This window comes from Belonocnema kinseyi, chromosome 8 (genome assembly GCF_010883055.1).
Source record: "Belonocnema kinseyi isolate 2016_QV_RU_SX_M_011 chromosome 8, B_treatae_v1, whole genome shotgun sequence".
NCBI lineage: Eukaryota > Metazoa > Arthropoda > Insecta > Hymenoptera > Cynipidae > Belonocnema > Belonocnema kinseyi.
The window spans coordinates 70530405-70557513 of NC_046664.1; the positions used below are offsets into that span (position 1 = coordinate 70530405).

The 27109-nt window shown below is 23.9% G+C and overlaps 1 protein-coding gene across 1 annotated transcript in view; it reads left to right on the plus strand.

Annotated features, from left to right (window-relative positions):
- LOC117178070 overlaps positions 1–27109 on the plus strand; it is a 63940-nt gene that overhangs the window by 34680 nt on the left and 2151 nt on the right. The window contains exons 7-10 of the mRNA XM_033369297.1: positions 182–317; positions 8884–9009; positions 11392–11645; positions 18397–18584. Of these exons, the coding sequence (XP_033225188.1) occupies positions 182–317; positions 8884–9009; positions 11392–11645; positions 18397–18584 (704 nt within the window). The remainder of the gene's footprint in view (positions 1–181; positions 318–8883; positions 9010–11391; positions 11646–18396; positions 18585–27109) is intronic.

Consider the following 27109-nt stretch of genomic DNA (forward strand, 5'->3'; position numbering starts at 1 on the left):
TAATTTATTATTAATTATTTAATGTTTACTGATCATTTATTATTTATGCACAATTCAACGCCCCTGTCCCACCTCGAAAGAAAAGACTCCGCCGTTTCTGTCAAAAGCAATAAATGCTAATTTTTCAAGAATTTATTTCCATCACTTTTATTGTTAAGATAATGTTTAAAAACAATTTCAGGTCGTTAAACAAATGCCCACGATGGCGAGTTCGAAACAACCAACCATAGCAATCATCACTGCTCAATACTGCGAAAAATTGGCAGTTGATTCCATGATTGAAAACAAGGAAACGTTTGTTCGCTACACGACTGTTGGTAAGAACTTGCACATTAATTTCATGATAAACTTCGTCTTTTGTAACTCCGATGTTTTCTGTAATCATCAGTCTTCTGCATTGAAGTTATTTTTCAGATTTAAAATATTTTTCTAACCTTCCCTCTGGGTTTTTTATTTTATTCAAATATGTTTCCGCATTCTCATTTTCTAATCGCAATTTTTGCCGAGATACTTAAAAAAAGAATTTAGAGATTAGAGAGCGCTGTATTTTCTCTTTAATTTAATAGTTGCTATTCATTTTTTTAAATACGATTCTAAATCCTAATCCAGCAATGCACGCAGCAATATTGAAAGCATGAATATAAAAATGGTTCTTATAACTAAATGCGAATCTACAAATTAATTTTAAAACGCTTAAATAGAAGGGCTTTTATAAATTTAACAAATCTAACAAACTTCTTATAATGGGTTCGTTGCATGATTTATGAAATATTCTTTTTTAATAATTCATTGATTTCTATTGCCGAGGTCCTGTTAACAATCAAGAAAACCTTTTTAAATCAACATTCCCTGTCATTAATTTTTTAAAATTCGTTTTTCTACTTTTTTGTTTCATCTATTGTGTATTGGATTATTTAAAATGTTTGAAACTCTTTTTTCGAGAACATGGATGATCTGTGAAATCCTCCAATTTGAAATTATTTCATAGATTTAATAAGGAGCCGTTTAAAAACTACATCACGCTACTTTGATGGAAATCCATTTTATTGGTTTAATATTTAAGAATTTAGTTGAAAATTAATTTTTTTAATTCAATTAAAGTTGAATATTCCAAAAGCTATTTGAAACTGTATTTATTTTAAATTCGTCTTTTTTTGGTAGGAAATTAATCTCCTTGATTTAAAATTTAACAATTTGGTTGAAAGTTTAACTACTTCCTAAAAAATTAATTTTATCAGTTGGACATCCATCTCTTTGGTTGGAAAATGAACTTTTTTTTATTGAAAATTCGTTTTGTTTTTGGTTGAAAATCAATTTTTTAAAATGCAAATTTAACTATTCTATTTTTGGTAGAAAATTAACTTTTTTTTTAAGTACATATTTGTGAGATAAAAATTCAACTGTTTTATAGAGAGTTCGGCTGGTAGGCTTAAAAAATTAACTTTTACGTTGAAAATAAATATTTTCGGGTTGAAAATTCAACTGTTTTGTAGAAAACTTGTCTGTTAGGCTTAAGAATTCAACTTTTTTGTAGAAAATTTAATTCTCGTTTAAAAGCTCAACAATTTGGTTAAAATTAAATTTTTACTTGAAAATTTATATTTTCGAATTGAAAATTCAACTGCTTTGTAGAAAATTCGTTTTTTTTAAATTGAAAATTTTATTATTTTGGTAGGAAAATAACTTTTTGGTTAAAAACTTTATATTTTTTCATTCGAATATTGAACTGTTTTCTAGAAAATGCGCCTTTTGGTTTAAAAATTTAACAATTTGGTTGAAATTTCTTGTTCTTCTGAAATGAAAAATCTCTGCTAGTTGAAAATTAAACTCTTTTGGTACGAATTTGTCATTTTTTATTTAAAATTAAAATCTTTTTTGTTGCAACATTATTTAATATATGTTTATTTGAAGATTCAAGGCTTTGGTTAAATACGACTGTTCCTGATTTAAAATAAAAATATTTTCTTGGTTGAAATATGAACTATTATATTTTTCGTCGAAAAATACTCTTTTTTGATTTTTCATCTTGGTTAAAAGTTGGAATTCCTTATTAAAAATTAATTTTTTCTGTTGAAAATTCATCATTTTAGGTAAAAATTCAACTGTTTTGTTGAAAATGGAACTTTTGTTTTAAAATTCATTCATTTGGAGATTAAAAAATCAAATATTTGGTTGAGAAAGCTACGTTTTTTTTTAATTAATTTTTTTAAATGTAACTGTCTTTTTAAAAAAAAAACGTCTTTTTGTTTGAAAATGTAACTGCTTTGTTAAAAATTCGTTCTTTTAAATTGAAAATTCAACTGTCTTCCAAAAACAGTTGTCTTGAAAATTTGTCTTTTTCGGTAAACAATCATTCTTCTTGATTGAAAATTCACCATTTCAAGCTGAAAATTCCACTATTTTTCTTAACTCAACTATTTTTCGTTGAATTTAATTCTTTTTTGTTTGAAAATTCGACCATTTAATTAAAAATTCGTCTGTTTTCCTTAAAAGTTTAACTATTTGGTTGTAAACGCAATTATTTTATCAAAATTTAATTGTGTGTGTTTTGAAAATTCAACTATTTGATTCAAAAATCATCTTTCTTGGTTGGAGATTCATCTTTTCGGTTCTAAGTGAACTGTTTTCTGAAAAAATCGAGTTTTTAGCTTAGAAACTGAACTCTTTCGTTGAAAGTTGATATCTTTTGGTTAGAAATTCTTCTTTTTGGTTCAATTACGATTTAACTATTTTATTGAAAATTATTTTTCTTAATTAAAAATGTAACTACTTCATTTTTGCCTAAAAATCAATCGTTTTCTACTTGAAAATTCAACTAGTAAATTTTTCATTGAGAATATATATTTTTCGGTTGAAAATTAAAACACTTGGTTAAAAATTAAACTACTTTCGTAAACATTTAATTTATTGGATGAAAATATAAATATTTGATTAAAAATTCGTTGTTCTTTTTTTTTTGTTGAAAATTCGTTATTCTTTTTTTGTTGAAAATTGATTTTTTTAGCTGCAAATTTAAAGGTTATTTTTTCTTTTGTAAATTGATCGTTTTTAGCTTTAAATTCAACTTTTTGATTGAAAATTCAATTGTATAGTTGCAAATTTATCTTTTTGGGTTAAAAATTCTACTATTATCGTAAAAAATTCAATTATTTGATTATTAATTTTTTGTTTGAAATATCAACTGTTTTCTAGATAATTCTCTTTTTCGGTTTGAATATTCCACAATATTATTAATACTTTTTTCTGTATTGGCTGAAAAATCTGTCTTGATCACAAATTCAACTCTTTCGTTTAAAATTAGTCTTTGCTTTGCAAATCTATTTTTTGTCAAAAATTTTATTTATTTTTGTGTTAAAAAGTGCAACTGTTTGAAAATTAATTTGGTTGAAAATTTAATTCTTTTGTTGAACATTCGTCTTTTTTGATAGAAAATACGTCTTTTTGAATTAAAGATTCAACCATCTGATCCAAACTTCGGATTTTTAGATTGAAAATTCCACTGTTTGGTTAAAAATACAATAGTTTTTGGTTGAAATTTAATCTTTTTTTTTTTAAATGCTACCATTTAGTTGATAACTAATTTTGTTGTTCTTGAAAATTCAAATGTTTAGTTTAATGCAACTGTCTAGTTGATAATTCAACTAATTTGTTGAAAATTGAATAATTTTCTTGAAAATTCGACCATTTTATAAAATAGTTATCCCTTTTCTTCGAAAATTCGACTACTTTACTGAAAATTGGTCTGTTTTGCTTAAAAGTTCATCAATTTGCTTGTTAATACAATAATTTGTTTAAAAAAGTACACTTTTTTAGTTGTTCTAAATTTGACTATTTGTGTTTTGAAAAATATTCTTTTTTTTGTAGAAAATTAATTTTGGTTTGTTTGAAAATTCGACTGTTTAAAAATTAATTTGGTTGAAAATGTAATTATTTTGTTGAAAATTTACCTGCTTTGTGGAAAATTTGTCTTTTTGAATGAAAGATTCAACTGTATGATACAAACCTCGGGGTTTTAGATTGAAAATTCCACTATTTGGCTGAAAATACGATTGTTTTTGGTTGAAATTAAATCTTTTTTTAAATACTACCATTTAGTTGATGATTAATTGTATTGTTGAAAATTCAGCTGTTTGATTATATCCAACTTTCTGGTTAATAATTAATTTTGTTGTTGCAAATTCAACTATTTTGTTTAAAATTTAATAATTTTCTTCAAAATTGAACCATTTTATTAAATAGTTATCGCTTTTATTCGAAAATTTCAAATATCTGGTTGTAAATGCAATAATTTGGTAAAAAACACAGTTTTTTGGTTGTTCTAAATTTGACTGTTTTGAAAATTTTTCTTTTTTGTTAGAAAATTAATTTTGGTTTGTTTGAAAATTCGACTTTAAAAATTAATTTAGTTGAAAATGTAATTATTTTGATGAAAATTTACCTGCGTTGTTAAACATTTGTCTTTTTGAATTGAAGATTCAACTGTCTTATAAAAAATCAGGGGTTTTGGATTGAAAATTCCACTATTTGGTTAAAAGTACAATTGTTTTTGGTTAATATTTTATCTTTTTTTTAATGCTACCATTTAGTTGATGATTATTTTTGTTGATTGAAAATTTAACTGTTTGGTTTAATGCAACTTTCTGGTTAATAATAATTTTTTTGCAAGTTCAGCTATTTTGTTTCAAATTTAATAATTTTCTTTAAAATTTAACCATTTTATTAAATAGTAATCGCTTTTGTTCGAAAATTTGATAGCTTTACTGAAAATTTCTCTATTTTGATTAAAAGTTCAACTATTTGGTTGTAAATGCTTGGTCTAATCTTAATTGTTTTGCTTTGAAAATCTAAATATTTGGTTGAAAAATGATTTTTTTTTGTAGAAAACTAACCTTTTTTTTGTTTCCAAACTTTAGTATTTTCTTGAAAATATATTTGAATTTGAAAATCTTGAGCGTGACGTACTTTTTAAACGGTCTTTGATCAGTATGAAATATTTGTATTTTATTCAGCAACCCCATTATTAGAAAAAAATTGATTCTCTTAATTAGAAGAATGGCTTGTTTCTAATTGATCGTGGAAAATAATAAAATCTTGCATCTTGCGCGTGCAATGCTAGGTTGAAGAGACTAAAGCTAGGCTTATTTTATTGCTATTACTGTATTTGCATGAAACTTTAGGTTCGATGAACTCTCCTGATGCCCCTGATGGAACTCCGCGAGTCACATGCCGTTTTGGTAAAGTAGTTTGTAACACAGTTTTTATTGAGTTTTTGAGTGTAAATCACGTCACAGCTTGATCATCGCTTCTGTCCGAGGATGCAGGGTGGGATGTTAGCTTGTGATTTGTCTGTTTCAGTCCTCATGTTGTGTGTTCTGAATTTCATGTTTGCTTTTCTTTCTAATATTTTTGCACATTTACAGGGTGGCCACGGGTCAAGAAAAAGCGGGAAATCAGGGAAAAGTCAGGGAATTTTTTTTACCCTGGAAAAGTGAGGGATTTTCAAATAAAAAATGGTTTTGTTTGCCGAAATTTCGATACAAATAGCTGGGGTTTATGGGTACGAATCTGAGGAGCTGAAAAAGGGGCTATTTGTACCGGAAATTTGGTATGAATAGCCGGATTTTTTTCGGTTCGTGTAGAGATAGTCCTTTTTTTTAAATCACAAGAAAGTTTCAAGAGCTTTAAAAAATGTCATGGAATTTAAAGGGTTTGAAATATGTCATGGAATTTAAAAAAAAATGCCAAGGAATTTTGAATAGAAGGAGTTTTCGAGAACTTTACAAAATTTGAAGGAATTTCAAAAGTTTTTACATAGTTTGAAATATATTAGGTTATTTTTAATAGGTTTAAATAATTTGCATTAATTTAAAGAAGATTACAATTATTTAGTGAATTTTCAACAAGATGAAAAAATTCCAAAGAGTTTTCTAAAGCTTCATAAGATTTAAAGGCATTTCACAAGAATTTAAAAAGTTTTGAATATCTTAGGGTATTTAAATAAATTTCAAAACTAGAAGTAATTCCAAAGAAGATTTAAAAAATTTAATGAATTTTCGAGAGGATTACAAAAATTCAAGAAATTTGAAACGATTTCAAAGTCTTTTTTTTAATTCCAAAGGAATTTTTAAAAACTTTAAAAAGTTTTAAGGCATTTCATAGGATTTAAAGTATCTTAGTTTTTTTTTTAATTCCAAGAAGTTTTCAAATCTTCACAAAATTTGAAGGTATTTCAAAAGATTTTAAAAAGTTTGAAATATCTTAGTGAATGTTTAATAAATTTCAATAACTTGAAGTAATTCCGAAGAAGATTTTAAAAATGCAGAGAATTTCAAATGATTTTTAAAGTATTTGAAATATTTTAAGGATTTTTGTAACATTACAGGGAATTTTCAATTAATTTAAATAATTTGAAGGGATTTAAAAAAAAACTATAAAGATATCAAAGTATTTTTTTTTAATTCCAAGCAATTTTTGAAAACTTTAAATTTTTTAAAAGATTTGGTAGGATTTTAAATATTTTAGGTTTTTTTTAATTTCAAGAATATTTCAAAAGCTTCAAAAAATTTTCAAGTATTTCAAAAGATTTTAAAAAGTTTGAAATACCTTAGTGAATATTTAAAAAATTTCAATAACGTGAAGTAATTCAAAAGAAGATTTAAAAAATGTAATGAACTTTCAAGAGGATAACAAAAACGCAGAGAATTTTAAATGATTTTAAAGTATTTTAAATATTTTATGGATTTTTTAAAGAATAAATTTAATAAATTTGAAATCTATTTTTCAATGATTTAAAGGAATTCTAAAGGATTTTGGAATTTCTAGGATGTTTCCAAAATTCCAAGGAAGTTATAAGTGATTCAAAAAGTTTGAATGGATTTTGAAGGATTTTAAACATTTTATGGTGATTTAAAAGATTCCAAGGAATTTTTAGTAGATTTTGGTAATAATTGGAATGAATTCCAAAGGATTTTGAAAATCTTTGGGTATTTTTTAAGTATCCAAGGAATCTTAAAGAGCTTTAAAAAGTTTTCAAAGCATTTTAAATATTTGGAACTATTTTCAAAGTTTCCAACGAATTTTATGAGATTTCTAAGGATTCCAGTAATTTTATGGGATTTTAAAGATCTCAAGGTATTTTACTAAATTCTCCAGGATTTCGGGAAATAATTTCACGGAATTTTTTAACATTTTAATGGATTTAAAATATTTTATTTACAATAATTGACGGGTTGTCTTGGATTTTAAAGATTTTCAAATATTTGAAGGTGTTTTCTTAGATTTTTAAAGATTGAAGGATGTTTTAAAAGACTCCAAGGCATTTTCAATAGATAAAACTATTTTCAAGCAATTTCTAAGACTTTGAATGATTTTAAAGTTTGGCAAAAATTATCATAGAAATTTGAAGAATTCTCTAGATTTTCAAAATATATGAAACGATGTTACAGGACCTTTAAGGATTTAAAATAGTTTGAAATATCCCAAGGGATTCTATACATTTTCGGAGGATTTCAGTGATTTTAAGGATTTTAAAAATCTTTCAACGTATTTTAATCAATTTTCCAGGATTTTACAAAATATCAAATTTCATGTAATTTCACGGAATTTTTATGAATTGTATCGTGTTTTTCTTATTTTCCTTCATTTTTTCCCAATTTATTCCAATTTTTCTGAATAAATGGATTTTTTCTATTTATTGAACTCTTAGTCACTAATTCTCTTTTTCACTTTTTAAAAAGTAAATTGGGCAGTGATTGTCCTGAGAGTAATCAATTAAAAATGTATACATTTAAAGTTTAATTTATTTTAATTTTATCTAAATGTCAGGGAAAAGTCAGGTTATTTTGAAAATGAAGTTTTCTGGCCACCCTGATTTATTAGTTGATTTGTTTTAATATGTCAGGATGTTTATTGATACTAACTTTATCTCGAACTTAGAAAAAAATCAAATGCTTAGAATTAATTTAAAAAATTTGTTTCAATTGGAATTGCGAAAATATGGGCAATATTAAATTTTAACAACAAAAATGGTAATTTTTTAAGTTTGAAGAGATCAGAATTTGAAAACAAAATTAGTGAACATCCTGATAATATTGATATTGTTTGATTATAATTTGGTCTTTTATTTGAACATGATTTTGTTTTTTGAACAAATATCTGTTCATATTTGGTAAATTATCCATATGAAAAACTCTAAAGTAGGTAAGTATAAAGCCTGAAATTGTCTGTACTCTTTTTTTTAATATTTATTATTTATTGTGATATTCTTTTTTGTCGTTTATGTTTTAATAAATAGGATTTGCAAGTGGATTTATGGTTATAATTATACGTAAAATTAGAAATCTATTAGAATTGTGGCAAAGTTTCTTGAAAATAATTGTCATTCTTATATTTCGTTAGTTTTTTCTTTATTTATTTGACGCTTATAAATTTTTTAATTATATATCTATACATTTACCAAAGCAAACTTATTTATTCTTCTAACGTGTCGTCTGAATTTGCGTTCCATGAAATTGCAATCGTTCCACTCTAGATTTTCCTGAATTGTGCATTTTACATTAATAACCTCACGTTCGAAATAATCCCCACAATTATGAATATCGCTAGTTGTTTTAAATTGAACACTCTAACCACACTCTAAATAATAATCACTCTTGTGTACTTTTATAGAATACACGGATAGAAATATTGCAGATTTATCAAAATATCAGCATCGAATGAAATTTTTTTTTAGTTTATTTTCTTACTTGTTATTAAATTTTAATCATCACCATGAACACCGATCGAGATTAGAACCGGTAGCAGCACACTTCACTTCTATAATTCACGGACTTTGAATTATTTCCAATACTTTGTTTATAATATATTTTCTATATTTAATTACAGGTGAATCAAATGTCTATACTTTGGGTAACATTGGGGCGCACAGAATAGTCTGCACAAAATTGCCGACTATTGGACACACCAGAGAAGCTATGACTGCTGCTGGAAACACCACTACTCGATTATTAGGTAAAATTAGAAAAATAACTAAAGTAAAATTTAAAATGTGTTTGTAGTACGGAATTATATTTTTTTATTAGATATTGTTAAAATATTTATAAAAAAAATAAATGTTCCCAGGGCAACACACACACACACACATATATATACCATATAATAAATAAATATATAATAAATTTATTTTAGGGGGTTTTAAATTAATATTTAATTTTTTTTGTAAATGTGAGAATGAACTTTTAGTTTACACATTCAGGATTCAAAGAATGAAATAAATTTTTACTAAATTATTTTTCATTTCAATTTTTAAACTTGTTAATTTTAAATTGCTTCCACATAATAATTCACATTTCATATAAAATTAAATCACCATATTTTGTTCGTTTGTAAAATTAGCTTCATAATACTGGATTTAAGAATTTGTTTGAAACATTGTTTTTATGGAACTTTTAATAAAAAATTGTTGATAAAATTAATCTTTTTTTGTTTGAAAATTTAACATTTTTGTTGGTAGCTACATTTTTTGTTAAAGATTGAATTTTTTGGTTTTCAAGATTCATAATTTTAGTGAAAATTCATCTCTGGTTGAAAATTAGTTTTTTTCAACTACAAATTTAGTTATTCAATTTTTGGTTGAAACTTTTGTTGCTGTTGATACAAATTTCTGTATTTTCTTGAAAACTAGTCCTTTTTGGTAGAAAATTATTCTTTTTTTGTTAAAAATTGGATACTTTTGTTCGAAAATTGTTTTCTCTATTGAATCAAAAATTTTTTTTAGTTGGAAATTCGTCTTTTTTCTTTGAATTTAAATATTTTCGATATAAAATCAAAATCATTTTGGGTTGAAATACCAACTATTATATTTTTCATTAAAATTTCATTTTTCTTGCAAATTAAGCTCTGTTTGAAAACTGAACTATTTGTTTGAAAATTCTTTTTTTTTTTCGTTGAAAATTTTTTAACTAAATTTTTCAAACTGAAAATTTAACTATTTTATTTTTGGTTAAAATTATTATTATTTTTTTTTTTTTAGTTGAAAATTTGCCTTTTTGGTAGAAAATACGCCTTTTTTGTTCAAATATCAACTTTTTCAGTTGAAGTTTCATTATTTTGATTGAAAATTCATCACTTTAGTAGAAAATTTATATCTGCTTGAAAATTACTTTTTTTAACTGGTAATTGAATTATTCAATTTTTGGCGGAAAATTTATATTTTTTAATTAAAAATTTGTGTATTTTAAAACATTTTAAGTTAAAACATCAACTATTACATTTTTCATTGAAATTAAATCTTTCTTAAAAATTAAGTTCTGGTTTATGTATATTTTGTTGAAAATTCATTTTTTTCAAAATTTACTTTAAATGAAAGTTAATCTCTGGTTGAAAGTTCGTTTTTTCAACTGATAATAGAATTATTCAATTTTTGGTTAAAAATTTATCTTTTTCAGTTGAAGATTCATTATTTTAGTTGAAACTTCATCTTTTTCGTTGAAAATTGAACTATTTTTTTTAATGCGTTTTTTTAATTAATTTTTTAAATTGTAGCTTTGATTAATCTGGTTGCATATTCCATCATATTAGTTACTAAGTCAATTCTTTGATTAAAAACAAATTTTTAAAACTAAAAATTGAACTATTCAATTTTTGGTTGAAATGTTTTCTTGTTTAGTTGAAAATTCCATTTTTTGTATAAAATTTATCTGTTTTGTCAAAAATTTAACTGTTCTTGTTTAAGATTTATCTTTTTATTTGAAAATTCAACTATTTGGTAAAAAATTAATCTATTTTGTTGGAATAAATATATTTTGCTCAAAATATTAATGTTTTAAATATGCAATGAATTTCAATTATACATATGAAAATAATATAAACATCAGCTTTAATTATAATTAAATTCATGGACCTTAGATATAAATTCAAAATCTATTTGTTATTGTTTCTTTATTTCATTAATCGATGGTGATAATATATTTTAGAATAGTTTTTAAAAACTTGTTGAATTAAACAGAGTAATTAAATCCTTAGAAACTACTACCATTAATAAATTACAGATCTTTTGGTAAATTTACTGTCGCAAACCAAAAAAAATAGTTTTTTTAAACTTAAATATGAATATTACTATTTCTAGAAAATTACATATTTACAAGGATTGAAAAAAATGATAATACACTCGCGAAATTGTACCATACACATTCTGAGTCGATTATTTAAACAAATGCAAAATATTTGAATGGCTTCATAGTCCGTACTATGAAAAAGTTTAAACAGGAAATATCTTGAGATATCAGGGAAAAAATTCTGAAATTTGCAGGGAATTATTGTCCAGGATTTAAGTTTATTAATTATTAACAGTAAATTAATAATTAGTTAATTAATTAAGTGGTCCTTTTTCAGGTACATTTCAAAAGGTGGACTTTGTTTTCCTTGTTGGAGTCGGTGGTGGCGTTCCCCATTATACAGATTACGTGAAGCATGTTAAACTAGGTGATGTTATAATTTCTCATCCGACTCCTCTCAATAAACCGTACGTTTATGTGTACTGCGAAAATGCAAAAATGAACGAAGCCGGAGACTACCACTTCGAAACCAAAGAATACTGTCCATCGAATTTGTGTCTTCAAGAAATCGCTGCCAATTTAAAAAATCAGGTAAGGGACCGTACTTAAATTGCGTAATAGGAAATGACCGGGAATTTTTTTAGACCGGGAAAACTCGGGAAATGATTGTGATTTGTTTTTACCGTAAATTTTACAAATTTGTAGAAGAAAAGTTTGTCCACGTTCGATTTCAACCGTTTTTAAATAATTAGTTGAATTTGAAGTTTTAGCTTACAATGCGTAATTCAAAATTTCTTCACTTTAAAAATTTTCCATTTGAAATTTTTATTTCCAAGCTTAGATTTTTAATTTGAAAAATTTTTAAATGTTTTTTTTTAACGATTTGAACAAATAAAAAATAAAAGCCTTTCTTGTTGAAAAATTTGGATAAAAAACATTTTTATTTAATAAATAAATAAATTTTCTTAAATTTATCTATTTTAAGTAATAAAAAGTGAACAAAAACGATTTTACAAAATGATTTTAAACCCGATCAAAATTTAAGAAATTTCCGACTCTAACGTTAAAACTTAAACGGTTTCAATATGAAAGTTTTAGTCATTAAACAAATGTGATGGTGTGACTGAAAGTTTATAAACTATTTTCAACTCAAAAATAACTTCATAATAATATATTCTTAGTTAAAGGATTTTATTTAATTTAAAATATTGTTTTAGTCTAAAATATTCCATTTTTAACCCATTCAATTTGAAATGTTTAATTTAAAAAAAAGATTAATTATTGAATATTCAGCAATATTGGAATTTTTATTTAAAACAAGTAAATTGAAGCCAAATATTTAAAAATAATGAATCTTTAACTGAATTGTTTGACGTAGAAAACCTGGAATCGTTAAAATTCCGAAAAATGCTTAATTTGTAAGTGAAAATTTTTAATTTTGATGTATAATTTACAAATGAACATTTGTAGAAAAAATTTGAGTAATTTTAACAGATATTTAGGAGTTTTAAAAAGATTAAAAATTATCATTCAAATTTTAGAAAGTTTTCTTAAAATCTTATAAAATCTTTGTTGAAAATTTTGTTTAAATCTTTGAAAAACTTTTTAAATATTCTCTTAAAATAATTTATCAAAATGAAAAATTATATTTAATTTTCCTATGAATCTTAAAAAAATATATATATATATATAATATATATAATAATTCATTTTGACAGATATTTAGAAGTTCTGAAAAAAATTCCAAAATGATTTTAAATTTAAAACAAATTTAAAACAAATTCTAGATTTTTTAAGATTTTGAAACAAAATTTTGAAGATTTCTAAGGATGTTTAAACTATTTAAAAAGAAAATAATTGAATTTCTATTTGATATTATTTTATTGAATTTCTATTGACCCTATTTTACACTTTTTTCAGGATGACCCAATTTTAACCCAGAATTATGAGTTTTGAAGCCTAAGTTTTGTAGAAAATCCGTCCTTTTTTGTTAAAATTTTAATTATATTGGTGGTAAATTTAACTATTTATTTGTAATTAAACTTTTCTCTCGAAAATGTAAGTGTTTTTGTAGAAAATTAGTCTTTTGGCATCGAAAATTCTTCTGTTTGTGTTGAAAATTAAATAATTTTTGTTACAAATTTAATTATTTTGTTTGAAAATGAGTTTTTTTTAACGAAAATTCATATTTTTGTATTAAAAATTTAACTGTTTTGTAGAAAATTCGTCTTACTGTTTTGAAAATTAATCTCTTGATTAAAAGCGAAACTTTTTAGTGGAAAAATCCGCTGTTTTGTACAAAGTTCCTTTTTTTTGTTTGTTGCAAATTCAACTATATTGGCTGAAAATCTAACCGTTTATTTGACAATTTTTTTGCCGATCATTCATATTTATTTATTCAAAAACTCAGCTATATTGTAGAAGATTCCTTCTTTGTGGTTAAAAATTCAACTATATTCCTAGAAAATTTAACTATTTGTTTGAAAATGATCCCTTTGTCGAAAATGTAAGTGTTTTTTAAACAAATTCGTCTTTTCGGATTGAAAATTCGCCTTTGTGTGTTGAAAATTTAATTATTTTGTTTGAAAACGAGGTTTTTTTTAACGAAAATTCATATTTTTGTATTGAAAAACTCAACTATTTTTTTAAAAATTCGTCCTTTGAGATTAAAAATGCAACTATATTTATAGGAAATTAAATAATTTGTTTCAAAATTAATTTTTATTACGAAAATTCATATTTTTGTATTGAAAAACTCAACTATATTGGTGGAAAATTAAACTATTTGTTTGAAAATGAACCTTTTTGTCGAAAATTTCAGTGTTTTGTAAAAAAGTTCGTCTTTTTGTATTGAAAATTAAATTAAATTAATTGAATAATAATTAAATTAACTTATTTTGGTAACAAATTTAATTATTTTGTTTGGAAAAGAGGTTTTTTAACGAAAATTCATATTTTTGTATTGAAAAACTCAACTATTTTTTTAGAAAATTCGTCCTTTTTAAAAATTTAACTATTTGTTTGAAAATGAACCTTTTTGTCAAAAATTTAAGTATTTTGTAAAAAAATTCGTTTTTTGGGATTGAAAATTCGTCTTTTTGTGTTGAAAATTAAATTATATTGGTGAAAAATGTAATTATTTGCTTGAAAATGATCTTTTTTGACGAAAATTTACATTTTTGTATTGAAAATTTAACTATTTTACATAAAAATCGTCATTTGGAATTGAAATTTCAACTCTTCTTTTGAAAATTCATCTCTTTTAATTAAAAATGCAACTTTGTATGGATATTCAACTGTCTTTGTTGAAGTTTACGTTTTTTTTGTTAAAATTAATATTTTCGGCATTGAAGGTAAAAGGTTTTTTTTAAACATTCGACTTTTTATCATAAAAACTTAACTCTTTCGATAAATAAATGATAAATGATTTGTTAAAAAATAATTCTATTTTTTTATTTTTGATGTTAAGGTTCTTGCCCCGGTAAATTATTGAATAATTTTGATGAAATTTTGATAACAATTTAAAAAATCAATATTAAAAAAGTACTGATTCTAGACCAATAGAAGAAAAAAAGTTAACTTAAAAAGTTTTATTTTTTTTTATTAAAAATTATCATTTTAGTTTGAAATTCATCTTTTTCACTGAAAATTAAATTATTTCGTTAAAAATTTGTTTTTGTTTGTTTCTTGAAAGTGTAACTATTCCATTCTTGATTCAAAAATTTATCTTTTTTTAGTAGAAACTTCATCTATTCTATTGAAAATTCATCTCTTTTGGTACAAAGATAATATTTTTTTACTAAAAATTCAACTGTTTGGTCAAAATTTAATAATCTGTTTTGTTTAAGGATTCTACTATTTTGTTAAATATTCGTTATTTTCGCTTCAAATATTAACTATTACATTTTTTGTTCAGAATTAATCTTTTTTCAATGAAATTTTGATTACTTCACTAAAAGTTAAACTACTTTGTCTAAAATGTTAAGCATGTTTTTCCATTTATCTTTTTTATTTGAAAATTAATAGTTTTAACTGAAAATTTAACTACCATTTTTTGTTTCAAATTTATTTTTTCTATCACAAAATGCAGCTATTTTATTGAGAATTCATTATTTTATCAAAATATGGTATTTTTTTTTTTAGAAAATTCATCTTTTTTGTTTAAAATTCACCTTTTTGGTTAAAAATTCATCTGTTTTATTGAAATTGTAATATTTTCAATTGGACGGTTAAGAATTTGAAGCATTTCTTATTGACTTTAATCTGGTACCTATGTTAGTTTTATTTAAAAGAATGTAAATTTATTTTTTATTTGTTTATTTAAATTAATCATTTTAATTTTTTTGAGCAGTTGGCCTCTTTTTCTGTGAACAGTTGTCACTTTTGATCACTTTTGGTCACTTTTTAGCTTAAATTAGTCGCTTTTTTCACTTTTTCAAGTACTTTAATCTGTAGCAGCCCAGATAATTAAAAATAGTTATAATTTAAATTTAAATTAGGCTGTAGTTACTTGCACTGAAACTTTGGTACTTATAGCCGAATTTTGTCGGTACACACACTTAGTTTAAATTATTTAAAATCATTTCAAGTTCTAAATTAATTTTGAAGCATTTTAAAACTTCTAAATATCTCCTAAAAGTACTATAATTTTTTTCTGCAAATAGTAAGTGTTCAATTGTTATTAATAAATCCAAATTTAAAGGAATTTAAACAAATTTAAAGTATTTTCTAAAAAGATTGGAAAAATTCAATTGATTTTAAAAGTCATTTAGAAGTTCTGAAAAAATTTGAAAAATAATATTAAATTTTAAAAAGGGTAAAACAACTTCTAAATTTTTTAAGATTTTGAAATAAAATTGTAAATATTTTCAAGTATGTTTAAACGATTCAAGATTAAAATAGTCTAACTTCTAATTTAAGAATAAAGTAATCAACATTGAAATAAAAATTCCAAGTTTAAATCTTCGGTCATACGATCTTTTATTACTAAAATTTGGTTTATAACAATGTTTCGGCCACTTTTTTGTTCCTTCTTCAGATTAAAATTTTTTATTCTTAAATTAATAATATACAAGTGAATAATAAATAAATCTTTGAAAGTAAGAATTTTGAAGTAATCGAAAATATTTTTAACATTGTACTTACAGTTTAGTCATAATAAGATTTGTTGACAATTTTAATCCATGTTTGTGTCAGTATTTAATTTTTCCATTTTCCAGTCGAAAAATATTATTTTCTAAGCACTATTAGTTGAAAAATATTTGTTACTTTCTTATTCATACTTAAATAATATCTAGATTATTAAAAAATAGTAACAATTTTTAATTTAACTTTCATTTTAAACCCGTTTTGTGGATAAACCATGGTCGACCTCAAAGCATAGCATGATACTGAAATAATTTGAATTAAACGATTGGAAAGTGTTTACATTCAAATTTACTTATAACGTCGAATAAACTGACAATAAAATTTTTGAATTCAGAATGAAAATTTCAATCAATATTTAAAATACTTAGATAAGTGTTAACAAAATTTCCCATCTCAGATTGTAAATTTATGCAATTTCTTTTATATTTTTTAATGAAAATTGATTCTAAGATTCTCCTTTTATATGTGTTTTTTCGTTTTCCTAATATTTTTATATTGTTAAAAGTAAAATTAAAATAATGATCATGTGTCCATGCATCTTTTGATAGGCCTGTGTTTTGGTTTCCTGTTCGACAATCTCTTTTATGTTCTGTAATTCTACTTTTTAGTCTTCTACCTGTTTCACATATGTAAACTGTATTACATTGTTTGCATTTAATTAAATATACCACATTCGATAAATTCTCTTTTAAATCAGAGTATTTTATATTCTGAAAAGTGTTTCCTAATTTATGATTATTTTGTTAAATTTATGTTCTTTTTTATTGTTTTTAAATGTGCTATTGTAGGTTTTATGGATACGTTCTTTTATAATGCTATTTATTAATGGTAGCGGGTAATTATTTAATTTTAATGTTTCTTTAATTAAATTTAAACTGTTTTTTCTTAAATTAAAATCACCTAATTTTATAGCCCTATCAATTAGTCCTTTTATTAAGTCAATCTTTTGACTGAATTCATGATGTCAGCTATAGTTTTGATATTGGACGGACCATGTTTGTTTTCTAAACCAATCTGTAAAAATGTTTCCTTCATGTGTTTTTTTAATGGAAATATCTAAAAATTGTATATTATTATTATTTTCAATTTCATGTGTGAACTTTAAAGAGTCTTCTACATTGTTAAATATTTGAAAAGATTCATTAATTTTCTCAGTAGGAATTATAGCAAAAATTTCGTCGACATATCTTTTGTATATTAAAGGTTTGAATTTTAAATTTCTTAAAGCTCTATTTTCGACATCTTCTAACACTAAATTGGAAATGATCGGAGATAAGGGAGAACCCACAGGACAACCAAGAACTTGTTTATAGTATTTGTTATTGAAAGCAAAAACTCTGTTATTAAAAACAGTTCTTATTGCCACTGGAATTTCATTTTTTGAAATTTTTATAAGATTTTTATTGAGATTTAATTTTTCTTCAACAACATCCAAAGCCAAATCTAAAGGTATATTTGTCAAACATGGAAACTACATCTAGTGAAATCATGGCGTAGGAAATTGGAATTTTTTGGTTTTTTAGATAGCTTTTGAAGTCCCAACTATTTTTAACAAGTGAATCAGTTTTTCCTGATTCTGGTTTTAAAATTCTAGATAAGTAAGAAGCTAAATTATAGGTCGGGAAACCTATGGACGAGACTATTATTCTCCATTTTAAAACAGGTTTATGTACCTTAGGAAGAGCATACGATTTTGCTACTATGGAACCACGAGTTTGTAGCCTATAAAACATTTGATCATTAATATATGTTTTCAGTTCCCATCTTTTAATAATGTCATTACATTTCTTTTCTACAGAAGGCACCAAAGATGTTTTTACTTTTTTGTATAACTTTGTATTATTTAGCATTGTTTCTACAGTTTTTTTTTATCATTGAAATTAGAAGCAACAGTTACATTTCGTTTATCAGCTTTGACAAATATATACGAGTATCAACTGTATTTTCTAATTTAAGAACTGTTAGGTTAAAAAAATTTTTAATAATGATAATTTATGTATTTGTATTGTTTGTAAAACGTGGGGGAATTCATTAGTATATTGTCGTTAACACAGCATTTTGAAAAGCTTGCACAATACCCAAGTTTAGATTGGTTAATAACTCTTATTTACTCTAAAAGGTTTAACTCTGCAGAAAGTACTGAAGCCTCATTAGTTCCAGAGCGTTAACTTTTTCCGCAATTTGTTTTCAACAGGCAGAGAACAATCCAAACCCACCCTGGCAAACTTATATGCTGGAAGGTTTAAAGGCATTAGGCAGCCAAACTGAACATGACTTTAAGGCGCCTTCACCGGAAACGGATAAATTATATATGGCAATCGGTGACAAGGGAGTGATTGAAGTAGCTCATCCTACTGCTCCTCAAGATTCTGCGAATATAAGGTATTTTATTTAGGGATCAAGAGCTTTTACAGCCTTCAACAAATGTCTGGCTTTATTATCTAAATAGTTAAATGAACTGGGAAATCAATCAGATTTTCAGATTTTTAAATTAATCCAGAATTCCCGCCTTATTTAATTAATGGCGCCTGTTCTTTCCCCATACTGCCATCTCCAGTAACAGAAGTTTGGTGGGACTGACTCCCCCTCCAGTTACCGAAGTTTGGCGGGACTGACTTAAGGATATCGAAAAGGAATTTCAAAATTAAATTCGGCCAATTTCAATTAATACAAATAATTAGGCTAAAAAGATTTCGATTTCATATAATTTAGAAAATAATTTTCTAATTTTTAATTCCTGCACTCTAAATTTATAAATTATTTATAGAAAAAAGGCTTTCAAAGTTCAAAATTCAAATATTCTGGAATACGTATGTTCAGTTTTCAGCTTACTTTTTGTCTTTCTGTTGAACAGCACATTTGATCCAGATATTTTAATTTAATATTTGAAGGTTGCTAGCTGAAATATTTTAGGATTTTAAAAGAGTTCACTGAATTTGATAAGGTTTCGAAAGACTTCAATGATTGCAAGCATTTTTTTAAAGATCTCAACGTATTTTAATAAATTTTCCAGAATTTCAGAAAATATCGCTAGATTTTATAGAATTCCATGGGATTTCATAATATTTTAGTGGATTTTAAAGAATTTATTCAAGAGAAGTGAAGTATTTGGTAGGGTTTCTAATATTTGAAGAGGTTTTAATGAGTTTTTTTATGTTACCCTGAATTCTTATAAATTTATCATGAAATATTTTTATTCGTCGTAATTCTTTTTATTTTTTTTTTTTTGTATATACATGAATTCTTTTATAAATTTATAAAATGGTCAAAGAATTTGAAATATTTTAAGGTATTTTTTCAAATTCCTTGGCATTTTAAAAAGTTAAAAAAAAATATCAAGGAATTTAAACAGATTTTAAAGGATTTGTAATATTTAGGTTTTTTAAAAAGATTACAATGAAATTTTAGTTGATTCCAATAATTTAATGGCATTTCAAAGGCTTTGAAATATTGTAGAGTCTTTTCAAAGATTCCAAGGCATGTTCAAGAGACTTAAGCATTATCGAAGAATTTGCAAGGGCTTTAATAATTATCAGAGATTTTAATATTTTAATTGATTTGAAAATATTTATTCTTCAAAAGTGAGGGATTTCATAGCGTTTCAAAGATTTAAAGAGATTTTCAAATATTTTTTACAATTCATTCGGAATTTTCCCTGATTTTTTAATAATTTATCCTGAATACTTTTAAATTCTTTTAAATTCACTAAATTCTGCTCAATTCAGTGGATTTATAAAAAGTTTTTTTGCTTAATTCAGCTTGAACTCGTTCAAAATCATCTTAAATTCTTAGGCATTATATCGAATTCTTTTAAATTATCTTTAATTTTTAAAACTCATTTAAAACTTAATTCAATGCATTTTTTATACCTCTTCCTTTCCCTCAAATTCCTATAAATTGACTCAAATTTCACTGAAATCACTGGAATTTTTTTGATTTTTTCAATTATTTCCAATTCATTTTAATTGTTTTGTAGTCATTATTCACTTTTTTGGTTAGAAATTAGTTGCGTTTTAAAGATTTAAAATTATTTTTTAGAATTTACTGTGGATTCCCAATTCATTTGAATTCTTCTAAATTTACTCAATTCGACTTTATTCAGTGGATTTTTTTTATTTTTTAAAAAGTTATTATTTAATTTATCCTGAAGTCTTTTAACCTCACCTTCAATTCTTAGAAATTTCATCAAATTCTTTTGAAGACTTTTGAATTCCCTTGAATTTTTCTAAGCTCATTTCAAATTTGCTGTATTCAATTAAGTTTTTTTTCATACTTTTTTTTTAATTGTGCATGATTTCGACTATAACTTGTTCTTGATAAATTCCAATTGAAAGAATTTGAAATTCAAGAAAAATCTAGGAAATGATTTTTAATTAAAAACTTTCCAATTCCAAATATTTGAAATAGGTAAAATTTGGAAAAAGCGCAATATTTTGAATGTAGTAAAAAGGAATTAAACTTGTATTATTCGCAAATAAAAGCGTAATTTTAAATTAAAATCATTTTAAAATTATTTAGCAAGAAGTTGCAATTATCTCATTTCTGATTCAAAGTATCCAGAATTTAACAATTTTATTTTGAATCAAAAAATCTCGAAATTGAATGATTTCAGATTAAAATGTCAAAAGAAGACAATTCAAAAACGTTAAAAACTGAATATTTTTCGATTCGAATTTTCAAAAATCATTTAAAACATAAATGAATGAAAATTGTATTGTTTCTAATATAAAAAAATCAAAATTAGATCATTTAAAATTGAAAACTTTTGAATTTTATTCAATTTAAATTTCAGACAATTAAAATTTGACGATAAGAAATTGACAAATAAATTGGTTATTTCAAAGTAAAAGTTTCTGAAATTCTAGAAACCTGAATTTTTATTAAATTAAAAATAATATAATTTGACATAAAAACTGATTGACAGATTTTGCTAGAAACAAAAAATAAATTCACGTTTCGAAATTGAAAAATGTTCAATTCTAAACCTTTAAAATTGAATTATTCTAAAAAAACGTTCGAAATAAAAATTAATTTTAAATGGGAAATATGAAAAAAAATCAATATTCAATTTTTAACCCATTTAATTACAAAAATTGAATTAAGTAAAAGAATAATTATTTAATGTTTAGCAATATTTGACTGTTCATTTAAGATGAGTAAGTTGGAGCAAAATATTTAAAATTATACATTTTAAAACTGAATTGTTTGACATATAAACCTTGGAATCGTTAGAATTTCAAAGAGCTTTTAAACTTTTAACACATCGATTTTAAATGTTGTATTTTTAAAAGCCTTAATTTGTAAATGAATTTGTTGAATTTTGATGTGGAAATAACAACGGAATACTTATTTTTTGTACAAAAAATTATTTTTAATTTTAACACATATTTAGTAATTTTTTTCTAGTAATTTAAGCAAAGTGAGTGAAACTTTTTTTTCAGAACTTTGAAAATAAAAATAAAAATGAAAATGAAAACTGAACTAAAATGAATCCAATTTTCCCTAAAATTTTAAGAAAATAATTCAAATTGTAAAAAATCCTTAAAGTCTTCCAGGTTCTTTTTTTTTGGCAATTTTGAAATTCTTTTAAAATCCTTTTAAATATTCTGTCAGAATAACTTTTCAAAATGAAAAATCCTTTTCAATTTTCCTCGGAATGTTAGGAACATGTTTTTATTCTTTTGAAGCCTTTCACAATTCTTAAATCTCAAAAATCTTCCAAATTATTTATTTAAAAACTTTAAAAATATATATTTTGTTTTAAATTAGGCTCTGGTTATTTGCACCGAAATTTCGGTACGAATAGCCGAATTTTGTCGGTACACAGACTTCGTTTAAATTATTTGAAATCAGTTCAAGGTCTAAATTAATTTGTAAAAGTTGTAAGAAAAATTCAATTGACTTCAAAAGACATTTAAAAGTTCTAAACAAATTTCAAAAATATTTTTAAATTTGAAAAGATTTAAACCAACATCTAAATTTTTTAAGATTTTGAAATACAATTGTAAAGCTTTTTAAGTATGCTTAAACGATTTAAAATACAAAAATTTAACTCCTAATTTAAGAACTGTTAGGTTAGAAGAAAATTTAATTTTTCAATTTTTAATCTTTCCGGCTTAAAATTACTTAAGATAATATAACTTTGAAAATTGTTTAAGTTCGTTGATTGATTCTTTAATTTAGAGGATTTAAAATGTCAACGTGAATTTTTATTTTTAGAACCTAATCTAAATCTTTGAACTCTATAATTAATAAAAGTGAAACATTCTGAATTTTGCAGTTTATTTGCATTTAATTTAAAATTGTTCAATTGAAAAGTGTTAGTATTTTAATTGAATACAACATTTTTTAATTTAAAAACTTTTAAACTTGAATATTAAAAGTTTAAAATTTAAGAATTTCAATTTGAATGATTTAATTTGTCGTTTATTGTTTAATAATTTAATTGGGAAAATGCTCAGAATAGGGTTCAATTTTTTAAATTTTATTTACTGTAAAAAATGTTTGCGAAACGGTGAAAAATCGGGAAATGAAGGGACATTTTTTTCTTCGATCACCCTCGTTCATGTACGTAATTTTTGGGTAGACGATTCAACTCTTTTAGTAGAAAATCAACCTTTTCTTTAAAATTCATATTTTATTGCTGATAAGTTATCTGAAATCTTTTTTATATGAAATCTATTTTTTTCGGAAAATCTGCTTTTTTCATTTAAAAGTTCATCGTTTTTAGTAGAAATATTTCATCTTTTTTTGACAAAAATGTAACTATTTGGCTAAAATTTCAACTATTTTTTTTTAATTAAAAATTCATCTATTTCAAGAGAAATTTCATCCTTCCTTGATGTTTTTTAGTAAAAAAATCTCTCTTTTTGGATTGAAAATTGAATTTTTTCGTAGAAACTTATTTCTTGTTTAAAAATTCATGTTTTCATCGCCAAAAGGCAAATGAAATCTTTTTTAACAAACTACTGAACTATTTCTTTGAAATTTTATTTGTTTTATGTAAAAATTCATGTGATTTAGTCCACATTTTTTAAAAAATGAAAATGCAACTTTTTGGTTAAAAAATATTCTTGTTTGTAGTGTATTAATCTATTCTGTTTGAAGGATTTTTTTGAAACACGTTGTTAAAAAATCGTTTTATTTTTGTTCAAGATTTATATTTTCATTTAAAAATTCATCTCTTTGGTTGAAAGTTGAACTATTTTGTTAAAAAAATAGAATATTAAGCTAGAGTATTAAACTAGAGTATTAAATTATAATTAGCTAGAATATTATAATATTCTCAGGCCTCACAGACCGGTCCCTATATTCCCTATTGTACCCGTTTTGAGTCAGGCACTTTGAAAATAAAAATCAGATAATTTCTGTTAGAAGTAACTGTTAAAAAACTAAGGGCATGAAGGTTCCGAGAAATTTTTAATAGATTTCAATATTTTTGTAAGATTTTAGGATATTTTAAAAACTTCTAAGGCATTTTCAGGAGCTTTTAATTTGAAGTTTTTTAGAGAATTTAAAAAGATTCCAAGGATTAAAAAAAATTTCATTAATTTGAAGCGATTTTAAAGCTTTTGAAATATTATAGGATAAAGAATTTTCTAGAATTTCTGAAGATATGGAACGATTTTACAGGACGTATGAGGCTTGAAAATATGTTAAATTATTTCCGAGGATTTAAATGATTTCAACGGTTTTTACCACTATTAATGTATTTTAATACATTTTCCATGAGTTCAACAAATATTATCATAGAATATCACGGAATTTTGTAATATTTCAGTTAATTTTACAGAATTTATTCATGAGAAGTGAGGTATTTTGAAGGGTTTTAAAAGTTTGAAGAGATTTGGAATTCACCCTGAATTCCTTCGAATTCTCTTGAATTTATGAATTCACTGGAAGTTTTTTTAATTTATTTGAATTTCTATAATTTTACTCGTTTCTACTCAATTCAGTGGATTTAAAAAAAAAATTAAAACGTAAATTTATTTATCCTTAGGATCAATTGATAAAATAATTAAAGGATTTAAAATATTTTGACGGATTTTTTTCAAGTTTCTTAGCATTTTCAAGAATTTTAATAAATTTCAAAGGAATTTAAAAGATTTTAAATAATTTAGATTATTTTAAAACATTAGAAAGAAAATTTTTATTTATTTCAGTAATTTAATTTGATTTAAAAGGATTTCAAGTTTATTATTTATTTTAGTAGTTTGAAGGCATTTCAAGACTAAAATATTTTAGGGTATTTTAAAAGATTCAAAGGCATTTTCAAGATATTTAAAAAATTTCAAGGGATTTCCAGGGGTTTTAATCGCCTTAAAGGATTTTAATGTATTTCAAAGAATTTTTCACCAGGCATAAGGGATTTCTTAGGGTTTCAAAGATTTCGAGAATTCTACCCAATTCAATTAATTTTTCCATATTTTTTAATTGTTTTTAATTGACTTGAGTGGTTTTTAAATTCAAATTGATTTTTTTAATGAATTTCATTAAATTCCTCTCATTTCTTTTAAATTTCTCTAAATTCATTTAAAATTTATTTTCATCAATCAAGTTTTTTTACATTTTCAAACTGTTTTAAATTCAGTTAATTTTTTTTTGTGTAATTCACCTTAAATTTTTATGAATTTCATAGCACTCTTCTTTTTATAATAAATTCCTCTAAATTCATTCCAGTTTTACGGAAATCAATGAAATTTGTTAACATTTTTTCCAATTCATTTGAATTCGTTTGAATGTAAATTGAATTGTTCCTGTATTCTGTTTTAAAGATTATGTTGAATCACGTTTTTAAACAAACATTTGATTAAAAGATTTATATTTTTAGTTAAAAATCCATCTCGTTGGTTGAAAGTTTAACTATTTGTTAGAAAAGTAATTTTTTAAATTGGAAATTCAACTACTTTGGTAAAATTTAAACTAAATTGTTAAACATTTCTATTTTACTGAAGGCTTATGTCTTTGGTTGTAAATTTAACTGTTGAGTCGAAAAGCCTTTTTTTTAAATTAATTTTTAACTAAAAATGTAGCTTTGCCATTTTGAAAAAATATTTTTTTTTTGGTTGAGAATTCTTCTTTTTTGGTTAAAAAAATAATATTCTTGGTTTGAAATTTCATGTTTGTTGGGTAAAAGTGCATCAGTTTCGTGATTCAAAAATTCATATAAACTTTGATTTCTTTGTTGAGTGAAAAATCTTTATTTGTTGAAAATGTATCTTCTTGGTTTCAAAATGTCTTTTTTTAAAATAATTTTTTTTTTTTATTGAAATATAAAGTATGAAACTTTTTGTTTATGGGAATTCATCTGTATAGGTTGAAAATTCAGCTATTGTGTTAAGAATTTAATGTTTGTTGGAAATTTGAGTATTTTGTGAAAAGCCATCTTTTGTAGTAGAAAATACATTTTTTGTTTAAAATAAATTAATTAATTTGAAAATCTTCAATTTGTATCTGAAATACTGTTTTATTTCGTTTACAAACGATTCTATGTTAACAATATTACAAGATTAGAAATGATTAGAAAATGACGTTCTGGGGCATGTTGCCCTGTTCTACTAGCAATAACTAGCAAAGAATTTCTGGAAACTAAAACTTACGTAAAGTGAAAGGGACTCACCACTCTATTGACACTATTTTACACTTTTTTTAAGGATGACACTGTTTTACTACAAAATTATGAGTTTTGAAGCCAAAGTTTTGTAGAAAAATCGTCTTTTAGTTTAAAAAATTCAATTATATTGGTGGAAAATTCAACTATTTGTTTGTAAATAAACTTTTCTGTCGAAAATTTAAGTTTTTTTTTTAGAAAATTCGTGTTTTGTGATTGAAGATTCTTCTTTTTGTGTTGAAAATTAAATTGTCTTGGTTAAGAATGCTTTTTTTTAAATGAAATTTCAGCTCTTTTGTTGGAAATGTGTCTTTTTATGTTGAAATTTTATCTCTTGATTAAAAATTAAACTTTTTAGTTGAAAAATCCACTATTATGTTCAAAATACCTTTTTTGTTTTTGCAATTTCATCTATATTTGTAGAAAATTTCATTATTTGTTTGAAAATTATTTTTTTGTCGAAAATTCATATTTTTGTCTTGAAAAACTCAACTGTTTTGCAGAAAATTGGTCATTTTGGGTTTCAAAATTCTTTCTTTTTTAAAAATAAATTTCATCTTTTTTTATTGAAATATAAACTATGAAACTTTTTGTTCATGGGAATTCATCTTTATAGGTTGGAAATTCAACTATTATGTTAAAAATTTAGTTATTGTTGGAAATTCGAGTATCTTGTTAAAAAGCCATCTTTTATAGGAGAAAAGACATTTTTGTTTAAAGCAGATAAATTAATCTGAAAATCTTAAATTTGTATCTGAAATACTGTTTTATTTCGTTTAAAAACAGTTATATGTTAACAATATTACACGATTAGAATGCTAGTATTTGAATATTAATGATCAAGAAAAATGACAAATTTGTCAAAAAAAAATCAGAGAATTTTGAAAATTAAGTTTTCGAACACGCTGCCTAGCAAAACATTAGCTACCTAGCTAGCAAAACATTTCTGGAAACTAAACCTTAAGTACAGTAAGAGGAACTCATCACACTATTGACACTATTTTACACTTTTTTTTTAAGTATGACACTATTTTACTACAAAATTATGCGTTTTGAAGCCAAGGTTTTGTAGAAAATTCGTCTTTTTGTGTTAAAAATTCAATTATATTGGTGGAAAATCGAACTATTTGCTTGCAAATAAACTTTTCTATCGAAAATGTAAGTGTTTTGTAGAAATTTCATTTTTTGGGATTGTCAATTCAACAATTTCGTTAAAAATGCTTTCTTTTGCTTAATGAAATTTCAGCTCTTGTTGAAAATTTGTCTTTTTGTTTAAAAAATGTATGTCTTGATTAAA